We start from the raw sequence: 21,739 nt of genomic DNA, 5'->3' as shown, positions 1-21,739 counted from the left end.
CAGAACTACTCGAGAGCACACTAAGGGCATGTTTGGTAGGCCTCACTCCCTTGGACTGTGCTAAATAGGGCTTCAAGCCCATGTTTGGTAAAACAAGGGACTAAGTTAAATGGGATTATGGAGTCCAACAGTAAAAAAACCTCCTCACTCGCTCTCCTTATACAGAGAGCCTAAAATTCGGTTCTCAAAATAAGCCCTTCGCTGAATTGAGAACACGCGACTCTGCCTCTCTCTCTCTCTCTCTCTCTCTCTCTCTCTCTCTCTCTCTCTCTCTCTCTCTCTCTCTCTCTCGTTTCACGACTCCGGCTCTCTCGTTCGCGACTTCGGCTCTCTTTCTCATATGCTCTCTCTCTCTGCCACATTTTTCAAAGGTAATTTTTTATGGGTATTGCTTTTTCTTTGGGAGTTATTGAGAAATTTCATTGTTAGGTTGTTTGTTGGGTTGTTATTTTCTATCTATCCTCTGTTTGGTTGCTGGGAATTTTAGGCAAGAAAAAGGGAAAATCTTCCATTTTTATGTTTTATGCTGTTATAGATTATATAATAATTAGTGGCTTCACTTAAGTTAAGCGGATAATGGAAATCGAATTAAAAAATTTAGCTGCATGTGTCATTTTAGATTCAATTTCTGAGCAACCAAATAGTGCATTAGGGTTTGAATGTGGATCTGTGTATTTTTGTGAAAAATTAGCTTCACTTTGCTTCACTTTTGCTGTAGTATTTTTGTGAGAAATTTCCTTGTTTTGGATTGCAATTCAAAAACTATACTATTTCTAAAAATGGACATCCATTTTAGAAATTAGAGTTGTATCCTGATTTTTTTAAGTTAAACTTTTGTTTAGCAGGGCATATTGGCTTGTTTGGATCTATGTGGGTTTAAATGTTTCAATTGTTTCCATTGTTTGGATCAGTCAGCCAAGTACTTGTTTCCTCTGTTATATTGCAGTTTTTGGATCATATTGGATTATTACAGTGAAGCTATTTATGCTTGGTTGTAGAGGTGTTTTGTTGTCACTGCTTGAATCATTGAATGGGCTTGAAGGCCAAGTTGGTTAGTGAAATTTTAGTTTCTCCATTGCTCTATTTGGCATAGTAAAATCACTTACTCAAAAACCTACCTAGCTCTATATTTGGTTCACTAATTACTAGTCATGCCTAACACTAGTCTGCAGATCATGATGTTTTGTTTTTCTGGTATTCCTGTGAACTTCTTGGCCACTCTTGTTTTTGTTCTTCTGTATTTTTTGCTTTTCCTGGTATAAAAGTTCTTTTTTTTATTTTTTATTTTATAAATAAAATGAAGTTGGATCATGGTATTCAAACAGGACTTGTTGGAGGCACACCTTTTGTAAGGATATCATCAGAGGCATATTGTGGATGGTGAGTGGTCGCTATCACTATTGTTTGATAACATATGGGCTAAGAATCTTGTTCTGTTAATAACATTGTTCTGTTTAGATTCAAAGATTTTGTTTTGTTATTCTTAGGGTTGAAAATTTACCTCATTGACCCTATAATAATTTTGTTTTTGGAGTTGTATTCCTTTTTTTTTGGTAATCAGATTATGGAATGTGGATATTATTGCAATGCCTTGTTGAGAACTTGCTTGTCAGTTGAGCGATTGCAGGTATGGTTATGCAAATTGTGTTATAATATTAAACTGAATTATTGATCTCTAATCTACAATTGATTTTGAGTATGACTGAAAAGATTATTGAGCAATTAGTGTTTGGATGGTTGTGTTATAATATGAAATCTGATTTTTTGTTAATGAACTGCTCAAGAATATGATTTTTCATATATGGATTTTGGAAAATTCTTTTGTTGGTTGAGTTATACAATGAAATCTCAATTTTATCTTGAGTATAAACTGCTCGCCAATATGATTTTGCAAATATGTATATTGGGTGATTTGAAGTGATATCTTATGCAAATTTAGTACCTTACACTTTTTAATCTTATGTTCATATTCCTGTTGTTTATGTTTCCATTTTATATGCTCTTTTCATGTTTATTTCAGTATGTGAGACTTATGAAACGGAAGGACACCTACACCAAAACGCAATTGGATAAAGTTCGAGGTGAATAAGCAAGTCAAGTCATATATTAGAGTGGCTTTTTGTTTGAAATAAGCATTCTCCCTTCATTTTAAATGTATTTTTGTTGCTAGTATGTTGCTTAAAGACAAGTATGGATCATATGTGGGGTTGAAAAATTTGTGATTATGGAAGTGTTGGATATATATTTGATGTATGGATGTATTTAAATTTATATATGGTTTTTAATGTGCAATGGGCAACACTACATGATATTGTTCATAACAACCTCAATTTTGCACAAACAAATAAAATTTAAAATTTAAAATAACAACAATATGCATAAGACAACTTAGTGGTGGTCGGTGGTTGTTATTGATATATTAATCAAATTCTTTGTGTTTGCATACAAGTAAAGACTTAATTATACATAAACTCGATGAAATTTATAACCTTAATAACAAACAAAAAGTCTTTGGTTTGGAGGAAAAGAAATGTACATGTGAGTTTGGTAATTATAATAACAAAAAAAAAAAACTTACATTTAATTATTTTTAAATTTTAAAAATAATTATTTTTTAGTCCGACACAGCACCAAACATAGGTCTTCACTATTTTTACAATTCAGCTTCTTAGTCCGACGCAGCACCAAACGTAGGTCAGTACTTAATCCAGCTTAGGCCAATCCGAGCTAATCCTAGACAGTCCTAGGATTTAGTCCAGTCCATGACAATCCGCCGTGCCAAACGACCCCCAAAAGTTTTGGCCAATCCAACTAACACCCTATTGGTCACATTTTAATTAATCACTCTCTATCTTTTGGATCTAGATTTTCTGCTCTAATTTTCTCTGCCATCATCTACTTTACTTTTGTTCTCCACATGCCACCTCATTAAAATTTAATCTAAGGGACTTAAAAGTTGACACATCATTCTTCAAGCAAAAAATTACTCCTAAAGAAAAACAATACCCTAACCCAACATCAAACTTAACATCGTCTCCCTTTTTTTTTTGTTTTTTTTTTTCCTACCTTCTTATTAGCACATCTTCTTCCTGCCTTTGCCCCCAAAATATTTTCTCTCACTAAGCTTTCATTTCTCCAAAAATTATGTAATCACAATCCCTTCTCTTTCCTCTATCAAAATAATATATATCTTTCAGTAGCCATTGATTCGAGAAAATAACCATAACTCATCAGTCCATAGACCTTACAAAACAATCCCAATATTCAGGTCTTCAAACGTAATTCTTCTTTTATCCAGGAAAACAACGAAGGAAATTTTTTTTTCTTAAACCACCCTCGTCACATCAAAGGATATGGGGAAATAAGTTTGCTTTTTGTTCTTTTGATAGATGGGAACATGACAAATGGGATTTCCATTGATATCTATGTAAGATCCCATCTTGCCACGCCTTTAAGCAGAACGAAGAAGAATAAAGAAAACGAGGACTTCTACACACAAAAAGAAAAGAAAAGAAAAATCAATTTTACATAAAATAGTTGAGAGATTTTTTCTTTACGGATCCACCTTGTTCATATAGGTCATTCCATTGGAGAAGCTCCTTCATATTTGTCGACTCTGAGGACACACTTGAGCATACCTGGTGGTAGGGATGGCAAAAACCCTCGTAGGGGCTGGTCCCTGACTTTAACGGGGGGAGATTTCGGGTCTAAATGGGTATCGGGTACGGGGATCCCCGAACTTGAAAAATCCCGACGAGTATGGGGAGGGGTTGGTATTGACGTCCCCATCTCCGAACCCGGCCCGAAAATATATATATTTATATTTAAATAAATAAATAAAAATATATATAATTATAATATTGAGTAAATTTAGGTTTTACTCATAAAAAAACTTTCACTTTTAGAAAAAGCCAAAGCTTTTTAAAAAAAAGACAGAATAACCTCTCAACTTTCAAACTAAAGACATGCAAATGTAAAGGATTTCTTAGGAAATCAAAAAATAAATAAGGGCAATTTTGTCCATTTTTGCTTCTTTTAAAAATTTTCTCTCTCCTTTGGGCTTTTCCAAAGTCTCCCTATAATATTTATGTTTAACCCTAAGTTAACTTCCCTCTCCTAATTCTTCCTAATTTTCTATGAAATTTCATATTTGATGTGATTTTAAATAGTTGAGTTGAACTTTATAGTTAATTTGGATGTGTTGAATGATAAGTTAATATGAAACTTAATGTTAAAATGTATGATAAATATTTTTTTATGCAAAAAAAGGGGATTCGGGGTTGGTATGGGGGATAGTCCCCCGACAGGGACAGGGACGGGGATTCCCCAAAATCTAATAAACGGGGATGGATTCGGGGATGGGGGCGGGGATGGAGAGCGGGGATGGGGATGGTATTGTCATACCCGGCCCCTACCCGACCCGTTGCCATCCCTAGCTGGTAACAATATTAAACAGCCAAAGCTCCACCACTAAACAAACGTTGCAACAACTAGAATGGATTGTGATTATAGACAAGAAGAAATCATGTGGGGAAGCAGCAAGAAAAAAGAAGAAGAAAGGGATAGGACGTTAAGTTTGATTAGTTGGGTTAGGATATTGTTTTTCTTTTTTAATTACAAGTAAATTAGGGTTTTGCTTGAAAAATGATATGTCAACTTTTAAGTCCCTTACATTAAATTTTAATGAGATGGCGTGTGGAGAACAAAAGTAAAGTAGATCATGGTAGAGAAAATCAAAGCAGAGGATCTGGATCCCTATCGTTTACCATAATTAGCCAATAAAATGAGAGAGTAATTCCAAGAGTACTCTCATTTGAAGACAATCCAAGTTTTAGTAAGTTTGTAAATGAGCTGAGAGAGAAAACTCATCAACTCTATCTACCTCAAGTGCAAGAAATAAGGAAGAATGTTATGGAAGTAACACTAGTGTGGTGTTTATCATTAAAGAACTTCGTATGCTTAAGTTAAAATCTTATGATATTATGACAGTACTTAGAAGTTAGAAAGTTTCACAAATGTAGGAGTTTATCATGGATTTAACATTTGATATATTAACTGGCCAACTCTATTTACCTCAAGTGAAAATACAAAAATAAAAAACTCAAGAAAAGTGTTTTTTTTTCAAAATAACTTTAGTGTTGTGTTTATCATCAAAGATCTTCGTATTCTTAAGTTAAATCTAAAATGCTAACAATGTTTAGAAGTGAGAAGATTACACAACATACAACAATTTGACTTTTACCTTTATATAAGCGTCTTGTCTATCAATTTTGTCGTTGTTATAGCGGGAGAACACTAAATATTCTATGATTAATGGGATATACTTCACTCATAAGACGTTTTTTTGACAACATTTAATAACGCGTGCAATCATGAGAATGTTCTCATTCTTCTAGAAAACTAACATCGGCAATTGTGTTGTATATAACTAATGTGCTTCTCGATTCTGTTAGTAATAAGTTAGTCGTTATCCCATGATTTTATTGATGTTGTTCGCTTTTTCTTATTGATATCGATATTTCTCGTATTTTTTTATGGTTCAATATCACTTTCGTCTGTTGATATCTCACGATTAGTTTGTTCTTATCCAGGTTAATTAGTTACCTCGAATACCAACAACAATCTTCCGTACATTTAAAATTGATTTATTTTCAATATGTCCTAATCAATTTGACTTCTTTAAAAACAAATAAAGAAATCTACTATTTGCCAAGATAAAATTATGCCAACAAAAGAGAAAGGGAAGGGTTGGGATAATTGAAAAAATGTAAAAAGCCTTGGAGAACTTCTCTAAATATGATAAACAAGGAGGGCAAATGTGCAAATTTGGTCCTTTTTATAGCATGGCAGAGAAGTGGACTAGTCTCTTCCTGTGTTGTTTGAAAATCTCTTTTTGAGAGAGAGAAAGAGAGAGAGGGAGAGAGAGACGAGAAATGGCTTTTCCTTGTCTTGTTGGTCCTCAGTAACCCCCAAAAAGCCTTTTTAAAATCTACCAGCGCAATTTGTGTCAGTAGAGCTTGGCCGTTTCAAAACCAAAACACACAAAAATCAAAGCAAACACTTTCTTCTTGTAACTTCCCCAGATTTCCTCTCGGTCTATAACTTCCAAACTTGCTTCCATCAGTTTCATTTTTTTCTGGGAGTTCAATTCAACCAAAGAATTGGGCTCCAATGTCTTCCTCTGATCTCTACGTTCTTGATGACTCCTTCTTCCGCCATTCTTCAAGCTCAGAAATGGCTTCTTATGAACCAGACCAGTTCTTCTCCGAGCCATTCTCTCCCTTCTCAGACATTGACATCCTCCAAGCAATCTCAGATCACCAAAGCAACCAAAACCCAGTTGAAAACCAGTCTCATCATAATAATTCACTCGACCAAAGCTCTCCTACAATCCTCTCTTCTTCTCCCCCAAGTTACCAATTGGAAAGCTTGAGCCTTTGCCAAGCAACCCATCTGAACCCTCTGGATCAAAACTGCACAAATTTGGCAAATGGGTTGCCAAATTTCTCTGCTTTCGATGCTCTGGAAGTCAAAACTGAGCAATGCCATTTAGCTTTTGACCAAAACGCTTATAATAATAGCCAAGTTTTTGGTCCTCATAGCTACAGTGGTGCAGAGAATGTGGCAAAGTTTATGCAGAGGAGTTTTAGCAGCAACTCCTTCGATGGCAAGCCTGGTGTTGTCTTCCAACCTTGCTTTGATTCTCTCATGGAATCTTCAACTTTTCAAAACCAAGCCTTGAGCTCTCCTGAAAACAGCTTTTTAGCTGGCCAAATGAGAAGGGTTTCCAGCACTGGAGATTTGCAAGTCAGTTTACTCTAAAAAAACTCACATTTAAATTTAATTATTTTCATTAATCCCCTGTTTTAATTTGCTCTGTGTAATTAAACCCTTCTCTTTTTTTTTTTTTGTCTTTTTACAAAATTCTCTGTAGAATTTTAGAACGGCTCGCAATCCGAGAGAGAGCTCAGTGATGGAGGAAGCTGCCGCAAACTTCAAAATGGGCAGGTACAGCGCAGAAGAGAGGAAAGAGAGAATTTCAAAGTACAGAGCCAAGAGGTCGCAGAGAAACTTCAACAAGACCATTAAGGTAAATCAAAAACTAAAAAATAAATAAATAAATTAGTTAATTCTATTTAACCAAACAAAATTACACAAACCCATCTTCATAATCTAGAAACAACCTTAATTTATGCGTGTTAATTAGATTCTTGTCTCTGAACTGAATCTGAATGTGGCTGGTTTGTTTCTTCTGTGTACCCAAAAAAAGTATGCATGTCGAAAAACACTAGCGGATAACCGACCCCGCATACGTGGCAGATTTGCACGCAACGACGAAACTGGTGAGGTTCTCAAGGCTGCATGTTCAAGTAACAGAGAAGAAGACGGAGATGAACTCTGGGTAATTATGTTTTTCCACATTTCAATTTTTATTATTGTTAACCTTCACAGAATGGAATAGTATATGTGGTTGCATGTACATAAAGAGAAATGTTCTTAGATAATTGACCATGTTATTTTTATCTCAATGTGCGGTTTAGATTCACAATCTTATATGCTCGTCGTAAGTTTGACAATAAAACATTACGACGACGTGAAGTTTGACGTGGTTATTTTATTTTTTTTGTAGGTCGAAGGGTTCAATGTGGAAGAAGAAGAGAATGGAACAGTGAGAGGAGGAGGAGGAGGACAGTTCATGAACAATTTTGGAGCAACTCAGTTTCAGTACTATGGGTTTTGAGCTTTGATAGATGAGCAAAACAACAAAGGCTTCTTTTTCTTTCAGGAGGAGCTTTCTTAGAATATTTAGGTTTGGACCACAACATGACTAAAAAGCCTTTCTGGGTAAAGCAAAGAATAATCGAAGGTTTCTTTTTTTTTTTTTTTCTTCTCCTTCTTTTTGTTTAATAAAAGAAGACACCTTTGCTGGGCTTAATGTTGTAGTTGGGTAGTTGTCGGTGATAGAAGACAGTTACTAGTAGGTTTTTCTTTTTCTTTTTCTTTTTTTGTTGTCTTTCTAATTATTAATATCTAACTTCCCTCTGTATATATGTCGTCATCTATAATAAATAAGAAATGTTTTTATATATGGTTTGTTTGTTTCCAAAGCACTGCACGCAATACATTGCTTGGGACAACTTCTTTAAAAAACACTTCTGCTCATATACATTTTTAGTAAAAGCATTTTTATTTTAAAGATGATGAAATTTTCATAAGAGATTAAAGTGCTTCTTGAAAAAGCACTTGCCAAGTGCTTCTCTATAAAGCGCTTATATGACCCATAAGTATTTCTAAACTTTTATGTCAAATAATGACATAAATGCTTTTGATTGTCAAAAAACGCTTTCTTACCCTTTCAGAAGCACTCCCAAACATGCTCTAAAATTGCTCTGCAAATATTTTAGCAGTGATATTCTTATAACTTTTTTAATTTTAACAGTAACTAAGATGAGATTATGAATGTTTTTAGCATTCCAAAAAGAAAAATGAAATGCAATGTCCATTGAACACAGAAGGGGCAAAAAGCATCAGAGGACTTCTGTTTTTCTTTTTCTATCCTTTAATTAATTAATTAATTAGTTTTCCTTTCTGCTTGCTCAATATGGTTGTCACTTTCCAAATGGGCAAATAACATCTCTACAATGTTGGTGGAAGAAATTTTTTATGAATCTTTATAAGCCAAATGAGCAGAAGTTTCCTACAAATGGGCCAGCAATTCACTGTTTCAACTTTCATATATATCACATGGCATAGATGCTTTTTGCCTTTATCCTCACAAGAAAATTGTTTGAAACTGTTGAGGGCAAAGAGGCCTAAATAACTTTAGTGGTGAAAACTGTTTTTTATTATTATTTGTAATTATTTTATTATTTTCATATTCCAATTCAATTTTACTTGCTTATCCAACAAATTGCTCTTACTTGACAAGCCATTGGCAGTAATAAAAGCAAAATTTTGAGATCATTTTTGGAATATGACATTAGGTACACTCATAAGATACTATTGAATAAGATTGATTCCATTTCAACTCTAAAAATAGCCATTCATACTCATTCTAAATTTAGATTAAAAAAAAATAATCATTCTAAATAAAAAGAAAACAGTTATTGACACTTCAAATGACTCATTTTACAATCCTTGAAGTGCATGTGTTTCTCTTATGTTTTTATAAAAAAATTATACACGATGGTGTTTTGGGAGTGGTAAAAATAACTCCAAATAAAAATTAGTTGATAAAATTATTGTTTCATAATCATCTAAAACTTTTTTAAAAAAAATTTAAAAAAAAGTCATGAATGGCCTAATCGATCCACCCATTGTTTAGCCAAGAAAGACGGCGACAAGGAAAATGATTTGACCAGATTGAGAATATTTTTTATTCAGCAATCATGGTTAATGAAATTTGAACTCATAATCTTCTTCAACGAAGTGTAAATCAATGATATTATAATAAATCGCCGTAACAAAAAGAGATTTAAAATTTAAAGTTGTGTGGGGTTAAGCAATTGTCGGGATCATACTTTTGAATTAACGTTCTACATTAAACTTGGCATGCTTCACTCAAAAGATAATGGACTTCTTCTCGTTCATATTCTTTAGAAATATGTCTTAACCAGCCGTTAAAAAAAAGGAATTCTTTCAACAAAGTGGCTTTTAGTAACATTATGCAAGCCCTATATGACTATGAATTTGATTGCACGTTTGCAATCAATAGGTTTCCTTTTTTCCAACTTTGATATAATTTAATTCACAACTTGTCACTTGGTCCATGAAAGAATATAAGAAAAATGCCTATATATTCACAGACATGATGCTCTTAACCCTAAACCCCATGCTAATCTACACTTTGTTTTTTTTTCTTCTCTGTCAGTAGGACAATCGATTAAGTTGATGGAAAAATGCAGCATTAGTAGCCCACCTCAGATGGTCAAAGTGAGACATGATGTTGCACTGAGGTAATGGTAAAATGGGACTTCTCTTAATTATTATTATTAATTTAATACCTAGTCTAATTAATAAACTCTATTATTGTTAATATGCTTTTAACCAAAATGATATCCTTTCATGCCTTTATTTAGCTCTCTCTAATATAAACTATAAACCGTACGGAGGGAACAAATGGGTATGAGATCAATTATTTTATTTTTCATTTTTCAAGTATTGAATTATGAGTTTTAGTGCGGAACTACGATTTCGCATATATTAGTAAACGCAAGAAATTTTTTATTTTTTTCTAATTTTATAACACCTTCATATATACCAAATTGGGAAAATGCAGGAAAAGCTCATTCAGATAAGGAATAACATATATATAGTGGTATAGATAATTAGTGCAGGAATTTTATTATCCAATCAAACATGGCAGTCAAAGAATTTCCTAGGCTAGTAATTAATAATGTATTAGTGTTCAACCCTTTTTAGTGCTGTCAAATCATTGGCCACTAAAACAAGCAGTAGCAAATAACCTTCAAGTGTTGGTAGAGTGAGGATGGCACGATCCTTCCTTCCCCAGCATACCACAAACAAACTAATATTTGTATAATATAAAACTCTCCCCAGGAAAGGGGAAGAGAATAAAAATGAAGTTCATCATCCCACCCTTCTAATTGGGTAATGACACTTGTACAATTCATATCTATAAAATATATGTGTGAGTAATGCGCGTTCTTTTATTAGACAGTCTAGCATGTTATGTTGTTAAATTGTGAATCTATTAATTTTTACTTTCACTTAAAGTTGAACGCGTGAATGTATCTGGAATGATAATCAAATGACACAACATTTTAGACTGTTTAATAAGATAATGTTATTAATATATATGTACATAATGCCATAAAGATGATTTAGATTGATAATCCGATAACATAACTTCTCTTTCACGAGATAATATTATTAATATAGTGAGAATTTTGAATTCATATTGAAAGTGGTGAAGTTTAGGTAACATTAGTGGAAGTAGGACTATAGCAGTCAAATTTGGGATTAGTGAGTACATAACTGTATGACATAAATAAAAGCTAGTAAAGGAAACACAGGATGAACTGAATATACATTTGGAATATATTCTGGTGATCATGAAGCTAATATTTAGCACTATGCCCTTCAAATTATGCAACTTTTGTATTTATTCCAAAACATGATCAAATCAAAGCAATATGAATCCTTTTTCCTTTGAATCTTCCAGGCACAAAATGCATTATATATAATGTCACATGTAAAGCAAACCAGCCATGCGTCAAGCTGCAGGCTAGCTTGGTAGCATTGCATGCCAACAAAGGGAGAGAGGATTTTGAATGAATAATCTTGAAGATTTAGCACTAATCAGAGAAGATTTTCAGGAGCAGTACTATATAATATAAATATGGAATCATTATAATTTAATTATTAATTAATTAATTAGCAAACAGAAAGATAGATGCTTAATTTGGTCATAAAGGGCAGCAGGCATATCATTTTAATGATTTTTTTTTTCTTTCTCAAGTCATAACCCTCATCAAGCTTGGCATCTTCTTCAATATACTAGTAGCTTACCTAGCTAGAAGAATTAATGGCAACTTTTCTTTATATTATACCAGTGAGAAAGCACCTGAGAAAGACCCTAGTTTTCCAAGTTTCAGATTGATAGCCTATATAATTATGATTAGATCACAAATTAATCAGAAATGCCCAATGGAAACCCCAAAAAGAAAAAACAACAAGACCGAATCTTGTGAACCAAATTGGGTGCTTCTCTCTGTGTATCATTGTGCATTTAGCAAGAGAGCTAGTTGATTATCATCCTCCTTTGCTGTGATAAATATGTGCAGGAGAGAGTGGAAAGAGCAGTAAAGAAAAAGAATTCTTATTCAAATTGATCGTAAACCACAACAATGATTCCAAAGACCCCCTTTTTGACCATCACTATATAACAAGAATTAGTATTTTAAACTACTTCAATGTACCCTATCATCACACTGCTAGAGGGATGATGAGAGAGATAAGGAGTAGACTATTTTGAAGGATCAATTTCATTGAATTATAAGATTGGAATCGAATGATACATATGTTCATGTCTGTTAATTATTCCATCTGTTTCAAAATTTATACGTATTTTGAATAATAAAGTACTGCCGCGTTATTTTTGATGAACGAATTTGATCTCCATAGCAATACTACGAAAAGATATTCGAGAAGAATAAGCAGATGTAGAGAAAAATGAATGAGTGATAATGGGAAAAGAAGTTGGTTTAGCTGGCCTATTGGTGGTCCAAGAAAAGGGTCCTTGCTGGTACATCGAAAATTCCATGTTCCAAAGAACTTTGCTAGTGATTTTTCTTGCAATGATTGAAAAAAAAAAATCATATAATAACAAAGTATGTGCACGAATGGTATAAGTGGACCGACTTTATTCATAAACTATTGTCCATCTAGCAGACAAAAACAACCCTACGTCAATGGTGATAGAAAGAAAACTAGGCTTCTTTCCTTCATCACAGGAAATTGAAGTTAGAGAGTGATACAGTAAAATCCAATCGAATATATGAAGAAGAAAAACAAAAAGAAGAAATAAAGAGGGAACTTCATTTACCAGTCGATTTTATTTACTAACCCGCATTCTGTCACGATCACACACGAATTTTTTGCTTGAATTGGAGGTCAAGAAGATGGTCCGATTGGAGCAATTGAAAGATAGAATAAGATGGATGAACATGTATGAGCCGTTATACAATCGTGTTAGAGTTGAAGTATAAATGCGGATTGTGAGGACCTCTAAATTAACCAGAATCTATAAGAAAATTACTAATGTTTGACTAAACCATAGACAGTTTTCTTATTAGTTTGAGAGATTCTGGGTATAAATTATGTATTTTATTGATAGCTTTCTTCAGAATTGTGCACTCAGTCCGAACAAGTCATCCTTTACTGCAAACAATTGTTTAATTCTCCTTCTCTCTCTCTCTCTCTCCCCACTACTTGACGTTAGGAGTGACGTCCATTTCAAGCTAAAGGTGTTGTAGTTGGATTTGTTCAAGTAAGTATATTGCTTTTGTTTGTACCCATCAACATCAAGCTCCATCTCTGTCGAACTTGAATTTGTAAGAACAATGATGATGAGCAGCTGTTGTTGTTGGGCATCTTAATCTGAAGTGGCTTTTTTTATTTTATTTATGTTTTATAATATATGGGGAGGTCAAAGGAATAGAAGAAGAAGAAGACTGTTCCCAAAAAGCAGTCAAATGAGTTCGAGTCTTAGCATCCATATTATGCTTGTGTGTATGAGTTTAATATGTTATCGTCCTTTTTAATGAAAAATGTTTATAAGAAAAAAAAAAAAAAAGCAGTCAAATGGAATGCGCTTAGGCTACTCTCTCTCTCTCTTCTTATTAGGTCTTTGCAGACCGGAAGAAAATTCCCTCCTACATGTCACTGTAAAAGAATCCATAAAGGCATCCATTCAACTCTTGCTACTTTGTTTGTGGGGCCTCTCACCAACTTCCTGATGCTGACAGACACCGCTTGCTGTCAGCGGCGGAGCTAGACTGTAACATATGGAAGGACCAATCAGCTTAACTTTTCTAATTTTTCTGAACTACTACACGTATTACATAGTGCACCCCCCTGCTTGCTTTGTGGCTGCACATCAGCGACTTTTGCAGCATCCACAAAAGCATATCACCCTGAACAGAGAACTTCCATGCCCCCTCTCCCCCCCCCCCCCCCCCCCCCAAAGGAAAAAAACCGGGGAAGTTGCCCGGGAGATAAGTTCACATGAAAAAAGAGATAGAGACAGGAGGGTAGCAATGCGACCCGGGCAGATGGATAAACACATATAAAAAGAGAGGGAGAAAGAAAGGGCAATATAACAGAAGCAACGAAGTAATTTGCCATATGAAGAGCATAAGTTGTTGATTACAACCGTTGCATACAACATTTCTTGCAAAACCTACCAGTTTTATACACTAAATTTAGACCAATCACACACCCAATACGATCCGTCGAGTCCAATACGATTCGACATAGCAAACGGCTGCATAAAGTCATAACTAGTCTTAGATGCAATTGTCGGCAGATGTTAATAATTCACCCATATTATAACACATATACGTTTGTAGACAAGTTTTTTCTTGAAAGTATTGACACATGTACATTCTGTCTTGAAAATCAGAAGATTACACACATTTGGGACATTTGGTCAAAAATACTGAATTGTAATATTTCAAAGAACCGTTCGACAACGACGATCATACTACATAATTTTCTCATCAATTTTGTGATAACATAGCTCTGTACACGAAAGAGGAAAATGGTAAAACGATTTCTCCCCTAGTTGCAGTTTTTCATTTTTTGTACTTCAACATAAAAGAAATGAGCCAACGTCGCCGTTTCAAAAGAGATGCAACTTGTTTCTCTCATATTTTTGGGCCTACAAATTCCCTTCCGAATTAGTACCAGAACTTGTTTCTCAAAAATTCTTACAGGAGCTGTAAAAGTGTGTGAGCATATCGTTAAGCTTATCCATCTTCTTCGGCAGAGAATCTCCATATAAAGCCGGAGTACAAGCACATTCCACCACTCAGGTGGATTTTTCTTATCGATACAAATTCCCCGAAGGATTTTCTTTCAGTTAGTGCAAGAATTAAAAGAACTGGATCATGGATTGTTCATCACCAACATCAAAGTATGTACAACACCAGCGTTTTATGTGTATAGCTGCAAATCTGAATTTTATACAGAATTCCAGCTCATAATATTTGTAAGAATAGAAGCATCAGCCTCAGATTTTGTTTATCTTCATTCCTCTATTTGTTCTGTTCTCACCCAAACCGTCTTTTAAACAAATGATGTCGCTTGGCCGGATCCTTGGGCTTACTCTTCATCTGGCCTTTGCCAAGTTTGTGTCTCCCAGTACTGCAAAGTAGGAGATTATTTATGATAGTAAAAAAAAATGACAAGAAAAGAGGGGCAGGAGGGACTGGATTAGCATACCTGTATTCCATGTAAACCATCCCATTTGCACCTGACATAGCACTCATGGATCCACCAAACCGACGGGCTTTATGAAGGGCAATGTCATCAGCATCTTCTTCTAGTTGCTCTAAGCCAACTGCCTCATCACCAGCACTCAACACCTGGGAGAGTTGAATATGTCGGAAATCACTAATTCAAAGAAAGAGTTGAAGTGAAAGCTTAGGAAACAAGCAACATTCTACCTTTGTGAGTAGTGCCAGTTGGTCATCAAGACTGTGGTAGTTCAACTCAGGACCAGAATCAGGTGGGGGCAAGCCTGTAATAACCTGTCAATAGTATATAATTAAAAAGATAATTACACAACTGTAGAGATCAAGGAGAGATACAGCTTTTGACAGCTAGTGGAAACACTTAAGGGGCAAATAGATATATCAAAATGATGTACCTTGAAACTATAACCTTGGTCAATCAAAAACTGCTGTCGTTTAGTCGAATAGTACATCTCCTGTATTCAAACAGATGATTAATTGAATATCAAGATTTAACAAAATGGAAATGATATATATCAGTTGTGCAAGGTTCTCTTTTTTTGTTCACATTCACAGCTGTGAAAAGTTTACACATGCTTAACCTCAAACAGATTCAGAAATTTTTATTTTTTATTTTTAAAAAAGCATACCTGTGTATCCATTGACACGAGGGAATAAAAGAATGCATTGTACTCCTCTTTACCCCCTGCCATCCGATCCTGAAGTTTACCCTGTTCATACAATCACAATGTACAATAACACATTAATATTAAAATCTCTAGTGATTCTGACCATAAGATTCATCTGATTTCCAGATTTGATAATAAAGAAAAACTGCACATTATGCCATTCACCATCAATAATGACGCAAAGAATTTTAAGACATTTGCATGACCAAGACGATCAGAAGAAAGCTATGATTACATCCGTATGAAAACAAACCTTTGCCCTTAGAATACGACCAAGACGCTGCGCTTCTTGACGCCTTGAACCAGCATGTGATGATATCTGAATTATCACATTTGCCTCCGGAATGTCTATGGAATTATCACCTACCTGAAATTTAACATAAATTGAATCAAACATCACTATGACAGCTTCGAATTCTATAAAACTTGCAAAATAAAATATCATAAATCTTCCAATTGTAAGTGATATATGATAAATTTCAGTTAATCTAAATAGACTGATAACTCATTCAAATGACAGTAAAAGGAAGGGAGCAACAATTTAAATATTTTGACATAACACGCTTTGCTTTTCTTTCCCCTAGATGAGTAAAAGCATGTAAGCGTTTCACCTCTTACTGAATTGGTGATCAGCTAAAATAAAACATGGTTTAACTCACATCATGCAAAGAACCCATCTTATGTCTCGTATATTATTATTATTTTGTATTTTGTTACGAAGTCCCATAATCAAGTAATGTGCATAGTAGTGCAATTACATATCACCCACCCACCAAACAATGGGAATCTATTTCATATTACAGAGGATGACAACATTGATAGAGTACCTTAGACAAAAATATAGTGTTTACATCCCGACTTGTTTTGAAAGCTTCTAGGATTTTTGTCCTCTCAACATGGCTGAAATCACAAGGATTTAACAAGTATTAGATGTGAGAGAGAACAAGTAAAAACTGTTAATAAATACAAAATACGTCCATGAACAACCTGGTGGCACCATAGATCATAGGTTTCCGAAGTTTCATTGCATATTCCACGAGAGCAAAAAGATTGTCAGCAAAGACAATAATTTTGTCGCCACGTTGCTGTTCATGAAACCGAATAAGAAACTCGCATGCCCTGAACTTATTTGGGTTCATCACATAAAGTGCCTGAAAATGAAAGAGAAGAATTATGCAATAGAAACAAGAAATCTTTTGTACAAAAAGAACTGACATGCTTGACACAAAATGCTACATCTTGGCATAAATAGAAATTTAAAAAAAAAACACTCAAACCTCAAATATGAGCACTTTCAGGATAGACACATAGACACACCTGCTTTTTCTTGGAGTTCTCTTTCTTCAAATATTGCGCAAAGAACTCTTTTGTCATTGGACACCATACTTCAGCGCACTGTACATTTGCAATAAATCCACCTTTTACCAAATCCAACCAGTTTGCTTCATACAATTTTGGACCAATAAGGAAGTTCAGATCTGTGATCCTCTCATCCTCTCTCACAAGTGTGGCTGCAATTATATTGATCAATAAATTAAGACTTCCAAGCGCAAAAAGATCAAGGCTAAATGTAGGCATTAGTTCAAATCCAATATATCAGACTTACCAGTGAGACCCAGCTTGCAGTGAGACTTAGTAAGGCTAATGACCTTTCGAAACATTTGAGCAGGAACAACGTGTACCTAAATAAAAAAGGACATAGTTAGTGTTTTATAACGCATAAGAGATATACATAATCTTATGAGTAAAGAGTCATACTCCGGAAAAAAAAAAAAACACACATCCATGAGAAGCAATCCCCATTCTAGGAGGATACAGTTAATATTCTATAATGCATATGAGATGTACATAATATAATTACGAGTAAAGAGTCCAACTCCACAATATAATGTAATTACCTCATCCATGAGAAGCAATCCCCATTCTCTATTTCTTATTTCTTCAATAATCTTTTCAGATTCTTCCGACCTCTTGCCACCAAAGGCAACCATGTTATATGTTGTCACAACCACCCCGGCATTTCCACGGAACCTTTCTTTACTATCAGATGTGAAACGACAAATTTGCTCATCACGGATGGTAGACCACAACTTGAACTGAAAAGCCCACTGATCAACAGAAACAGCATTTGTTGCTAAACAAAGGCAGCTCTTTCTTATTCGGGAAGCTGCAGAAACACCAACTAGAGATTTTCCGGCACCACAGGGTAGCACAATAATTCCAGATCTTGCTCTCCCTGAAATATTAAATAACAAAGTTGAAATAAAAAGCATCCAACTCACAGCCAGAGCAAAATATTGCTTAAATCATCAGATAAGCATTGTGGAAAAACCCACAAACAGCAACACCAAATCCATGGCAGGTTGGCAACTCCTGAATATTTTTTTGGAGGAATTAAGGTCAACAATAAAAGGAAAACAGAAATGTGTCCAATAATGCAAGATAGATATGTTCTCTTTTCATTGCTATGCTACTGCTTATCAACAGTTCTTTGAGAAACACAGTTACTGAAAACTGAAAAGCATTCTAAAGTTATTCATTCTTTGCATGGTAATCCCGACCGAAATGGAACAAGCATAGTTAAATTGAGCAGATTTTGATGATTAAAAAACCTCTTCAAATGATGCTAAAATTTGCAAGAAACCATACCGTTCCCAAACATTTTACTCAAGCTCTTCTCCTGATATGGTCGTGGTTGCGCTTGAGGCTTCAGTTCCATATCAAGATCAGGGTTAACCTGCAGTGTGAAAAGAGCAATGGGTGTGATAAAAAATAAAAGAAAAAGAAACTCCTAGATTATGGTTGATTTGTAAACAACTAATAATTCAGTGCAGGGAGAAGGTAAGTCATCAACTCACAGTATCATTTCTGAAGTCATACTCCTCCAACATGGGATAATTCAAAGCATTAGGCAGGCAACGTTCCTTAACATTTTCAACCTGACAATCATTGAAATACCACGCTGATCTAAAGCCACAGAGATCCAGATATAAAATGCTTTACTTAAAAGATAAACGGAGTCTCAAAACAAGCAATATGTTCACATTCATTGATTGCTTATCTGTTTATTGTGATGAAACCTAATTACATCAAATAGATGGGAACATTGCCATTAGAAAGTTACAAATGCAAGCCCATCTATTCAACTTGCAGACTAAGCACATCAACAAATGCATGAGAAAATTACCAAAATGTCTTTCTGAAAACGCCTCTCCCCATCCCTCCCAAGAAATAAATTAAACTTCATGATTTATACACAGCAACAAAGTCTATCTCTTCGGGGGAGTCCGGATAATATGAAACTGCACCAGACTTGTCCATTATTCTGACCTTGTCAGAAGTGGCCCAACATATGGTGCAGCATGAAGCATGCATAACCAAGGGCTTCACTTTCAGAAAGAAAGTAGAGTGAGGGTCTACACTGTGATATTGATGTAGCATAACCCAATGATACAGATTGAATTGGGATTAGGACCATTACTTATTTGGTTTCCTGTTTGTTATTTATTTCCAGTTTTATTATTTTGCTAGGATCACATTATTATTTTCCAGTTTTATTCTCCTATTCCTAGTAGGATCATTACATAAGATACTGATACCAAGCATGACCCAGGGAGACAGCTAACAATGGGAAATAAAGGGCTTCAGTTTTCAAATTACAAACAAGCTACCTGTGTAGGATCGACTTCAAATGCATGAGTTTCTTTTTCTTCAGCCGCAGCTGCCAATTCTGCTTCATTTAGCAAATCACTGGGACCAGCTCCAATTTCACCCATTGTTTTGCTAATCGTAAATCCATCACTTCCACGAGAACCCTATAAAAGAACTCAGATGTATATTGACGTCAAAACATGTGCATCAAGGCATTCACACACTAGGGAAATTACAGAAATATACTGTTAAAGAACTAAATGATTAGCTAAATTTCAATACAACGATCAATCGGCATATACACACATGAAGTTAATATACAAATTCTAGGCAGACCAAGGTGCAAACCTCAGAGATAATCCTTGATTTAGATATAACTTCGTCCTTAAGCAATGTCTTCAATACCTGCAAACCACTTACAACAATAATTTAATAACCAAAGCATTTGTATCCATAACTGATAACTGGAAAAAATTTAAGGCATAAAACTCTTGCCTCTGGGAATGGGGATTCGACAAGGTACCGATTCTTCTTAAGCACAAGCTTCACTTTGCCGTAATTGGCAGTAGAACCATGTATGAAATCAATCATTTCTTTGGGAAGCTTGGTCTTTGACAACTTATTCAAAACAGAAATGATGGTTTCCGTTTCAAGACCAACTGACACAGCGGCATACAACGAGTGCGGGGTCAAATTGTACTCATGCATCGATTCTGGCCTATCAATCAAGTCCCGATAAATAATAAATGTTTGATCATTCAAAAAATAAATACATGGGCAGTGATAAGAATTGTGTTTGGACTCAAAAATTGATACCTGCAAACGGGTTCTGCAATGGCAATGAGAAAATCATATGCTTGTTTGTACAAAGGTGAGAAAGTTTCGAGGAAAATTCGGCCATCAGCGCAAGCCCATAAAGGCCGATTGATGTGGTCCGGTTTCAATTCTAACTTGGTAAAGTCCCTCTTTTTCCCTTCACCTTTAATCAATCAATGTCAGTCACAATTTACTCAAATTAATCAAAACCCAACATTCCAAAACCCATATAAAAATCAAAAGAACAACAACCAATTTCAAATGTTAAAAAAGGAAACCAGTCTATGAACAACACAGCAAATACACACCATCTCGAACATCTTCGTCGATATCTTCGCCACCGAAATATGCGTCTTCGTCATCCAGGTGTGTGATTTCCTGGATATAACACCTGAACTTATCAACACTATACATCGGAATAAATATATGCAGAAATTACAGAAAAAAAAACTATCAGAAAATGAGTTTTGAAACAAATAAGAAGCAAAACCTTGGCAGAAAATTTGAGCTTTTTACTGGGTCGGCCTTTATCACCTGAAAGATTGAAACTTATAATTGGCACCGTCAATTCCTCTAAATTCTGAAAGGAAAATACTACAATAAAAAGGAAATAAATTACCGTGCCCCATTGTTGTTTTTGCCACTGAAAACTGAATTAGGGTGAATTTCAAGTCTGATTAATTTTATTTTCCTTCGCTTTTCTTTTTCCTCTGTGTTCGCTTTGAGGGAGATCGGAATGCTCAGAGCTCCGGTTATGTTGTATTTATAGTGCTGGGGAACCGCCTGCGCCAAAGTTCGAAAGCGATTGTCGCGTAATCAAGCCACGTGCGAGGCACGTGTTGGACTTTAAACCGGTTCGGACCGGGTTGAGGCGAACCAAATGTTCTTGGGGCGGGTAATTAATGTCAGTCTTTTTATAATTGGAAAAACAACAACACAACATTGGTGTAAATGATTTTTTCGATCTATCCTCCTCTTGAATTTTAGTTCATTTCTAGTCGACGAATCATGGCATGAACAATCTTCATTTCCAAATAAGATTGATGACTTTCTATAACACTTCTTTATTTTTTTAGGGGGGGGGATTGAAACTTCATATAGCAATTTGGGCAACATTGTAACTATAAAAAAAATCATCCTAGCCAACCCAATTAGTAAGGTGACTTGAACACTTGTTTCTTAATGACTAGTAAGGTGAACATTACGTTAAACATAACCTCTAGTTATTTGTGTGCTCTTATCATGTGCATCATTTAACCTAATGTGATATAAGATCAACACTTTTACCTAATATTAATTTCATTCGAGTTCCAAAATGCTAGACTCAATATGAGGCGAATTAAAATTGACATGTGTTGAGTAATTGCAAAGAATGGATTGTTATGAAGACATGATTGTGAATACCAGTGATTTTAACATAATCTATCACTAACATACGCCTATGCCTAATAATATATTTTAAAAAATTATTGAGACATCTTAACAATACAAGAACAAGACTGAATGAATTTTATAATCTTTAATAGTCAATTATGATAATACAAGATAAAAATGACATACAACACGTTACATATAAGTAACTCCATACATTGAGACCAGGAATGT

General features: G+C 34.8%; 2 protein-coding genes across 2 annotated transcripts; one reads left to right on the top strand and one right to left on the bottom strand.

Annotated features, from left to right (window-relative positions):
* LOC18777170 (putative zinc finger protein CONSTANS-LIKE 11) lies at window positions 5,767-8,217 on the top strand. The gene is made up of 4 exons (XM_007210742.2): window positions 5,767-6,807; window positions 6,935-7,090; window positions 7,271-7,402; window positions 7,631-8,217. The coding sequence occupies exons 1-4, from the start codon at window positions 6,172-6,174 to the stop codon at window positions 7,739-7,741; spliced, it is 1,035 nt and encodes a 344-aa protein (XP_007210804.1). The 5' UTR covers window positions 5,767-6,171; the 3' UTR covers window positions 7,742-8,217.
* LOC18777202 (DNA repair helicase XPB1) lies at window positions 14,226-20,902 on the bottom strand. The gene is made up of 20 exons (XM_020564287.1): window positions 20,754-20,902; window positions 20,625-20,668; window positions 20,443-20,512; window positions 20,135-20,297; window positions 19,814-20,036; window positions 19,667-19,723; window positions 19,339-19,482; window positions 18,526-18,606; window positions 18,317-18,404; window positions 17,566-17,903; window positions 17,274-17,349; window positions 16,985-17,178; window positions 16,655-16,818; window positions 16,495-16,567; window positions 15,921-16,034; window positions 15,629-15,709; window positions 15,395-15,454; window positions 15,192-15,275; window positions 14,968-15,110; window positions 14,226-14,889 (listed from the first exon to the last, which is right to left on the bottom strand). The coding sequence occupies exons 1-20, from the start codon at window positions 20,761-20,763 to the stop codon at window positions 14,796-14,798; spliced, it is 2,301 nt and encodes a 766-aa protein (XP_020419876.1). The 5' UTR covers window positions 20,764-20,902; the 3' UTR covers window positions 14,226-14,795.

Source organism: Prunus persica, chromosome G5, assembly GCF_000346465.2.
Source record: "Prunus persica cultivar Lovell chromosome G5, Prunus_persica_NCBIv2, whole genome shotgun sequence".
Taxonomy (NCBI): domain Eukaryota; kingdom Viridiplantae; phylum Streptophyta; class Magnoliopsida; order Rosales; family Rosaceae; genus Prunus; species Prunus persica.
The sequence above is the reverse complement of the archived record's forward strand: the minus strand, read 5'-3'. Positions and strand labels throughout refer to the sequence as shown.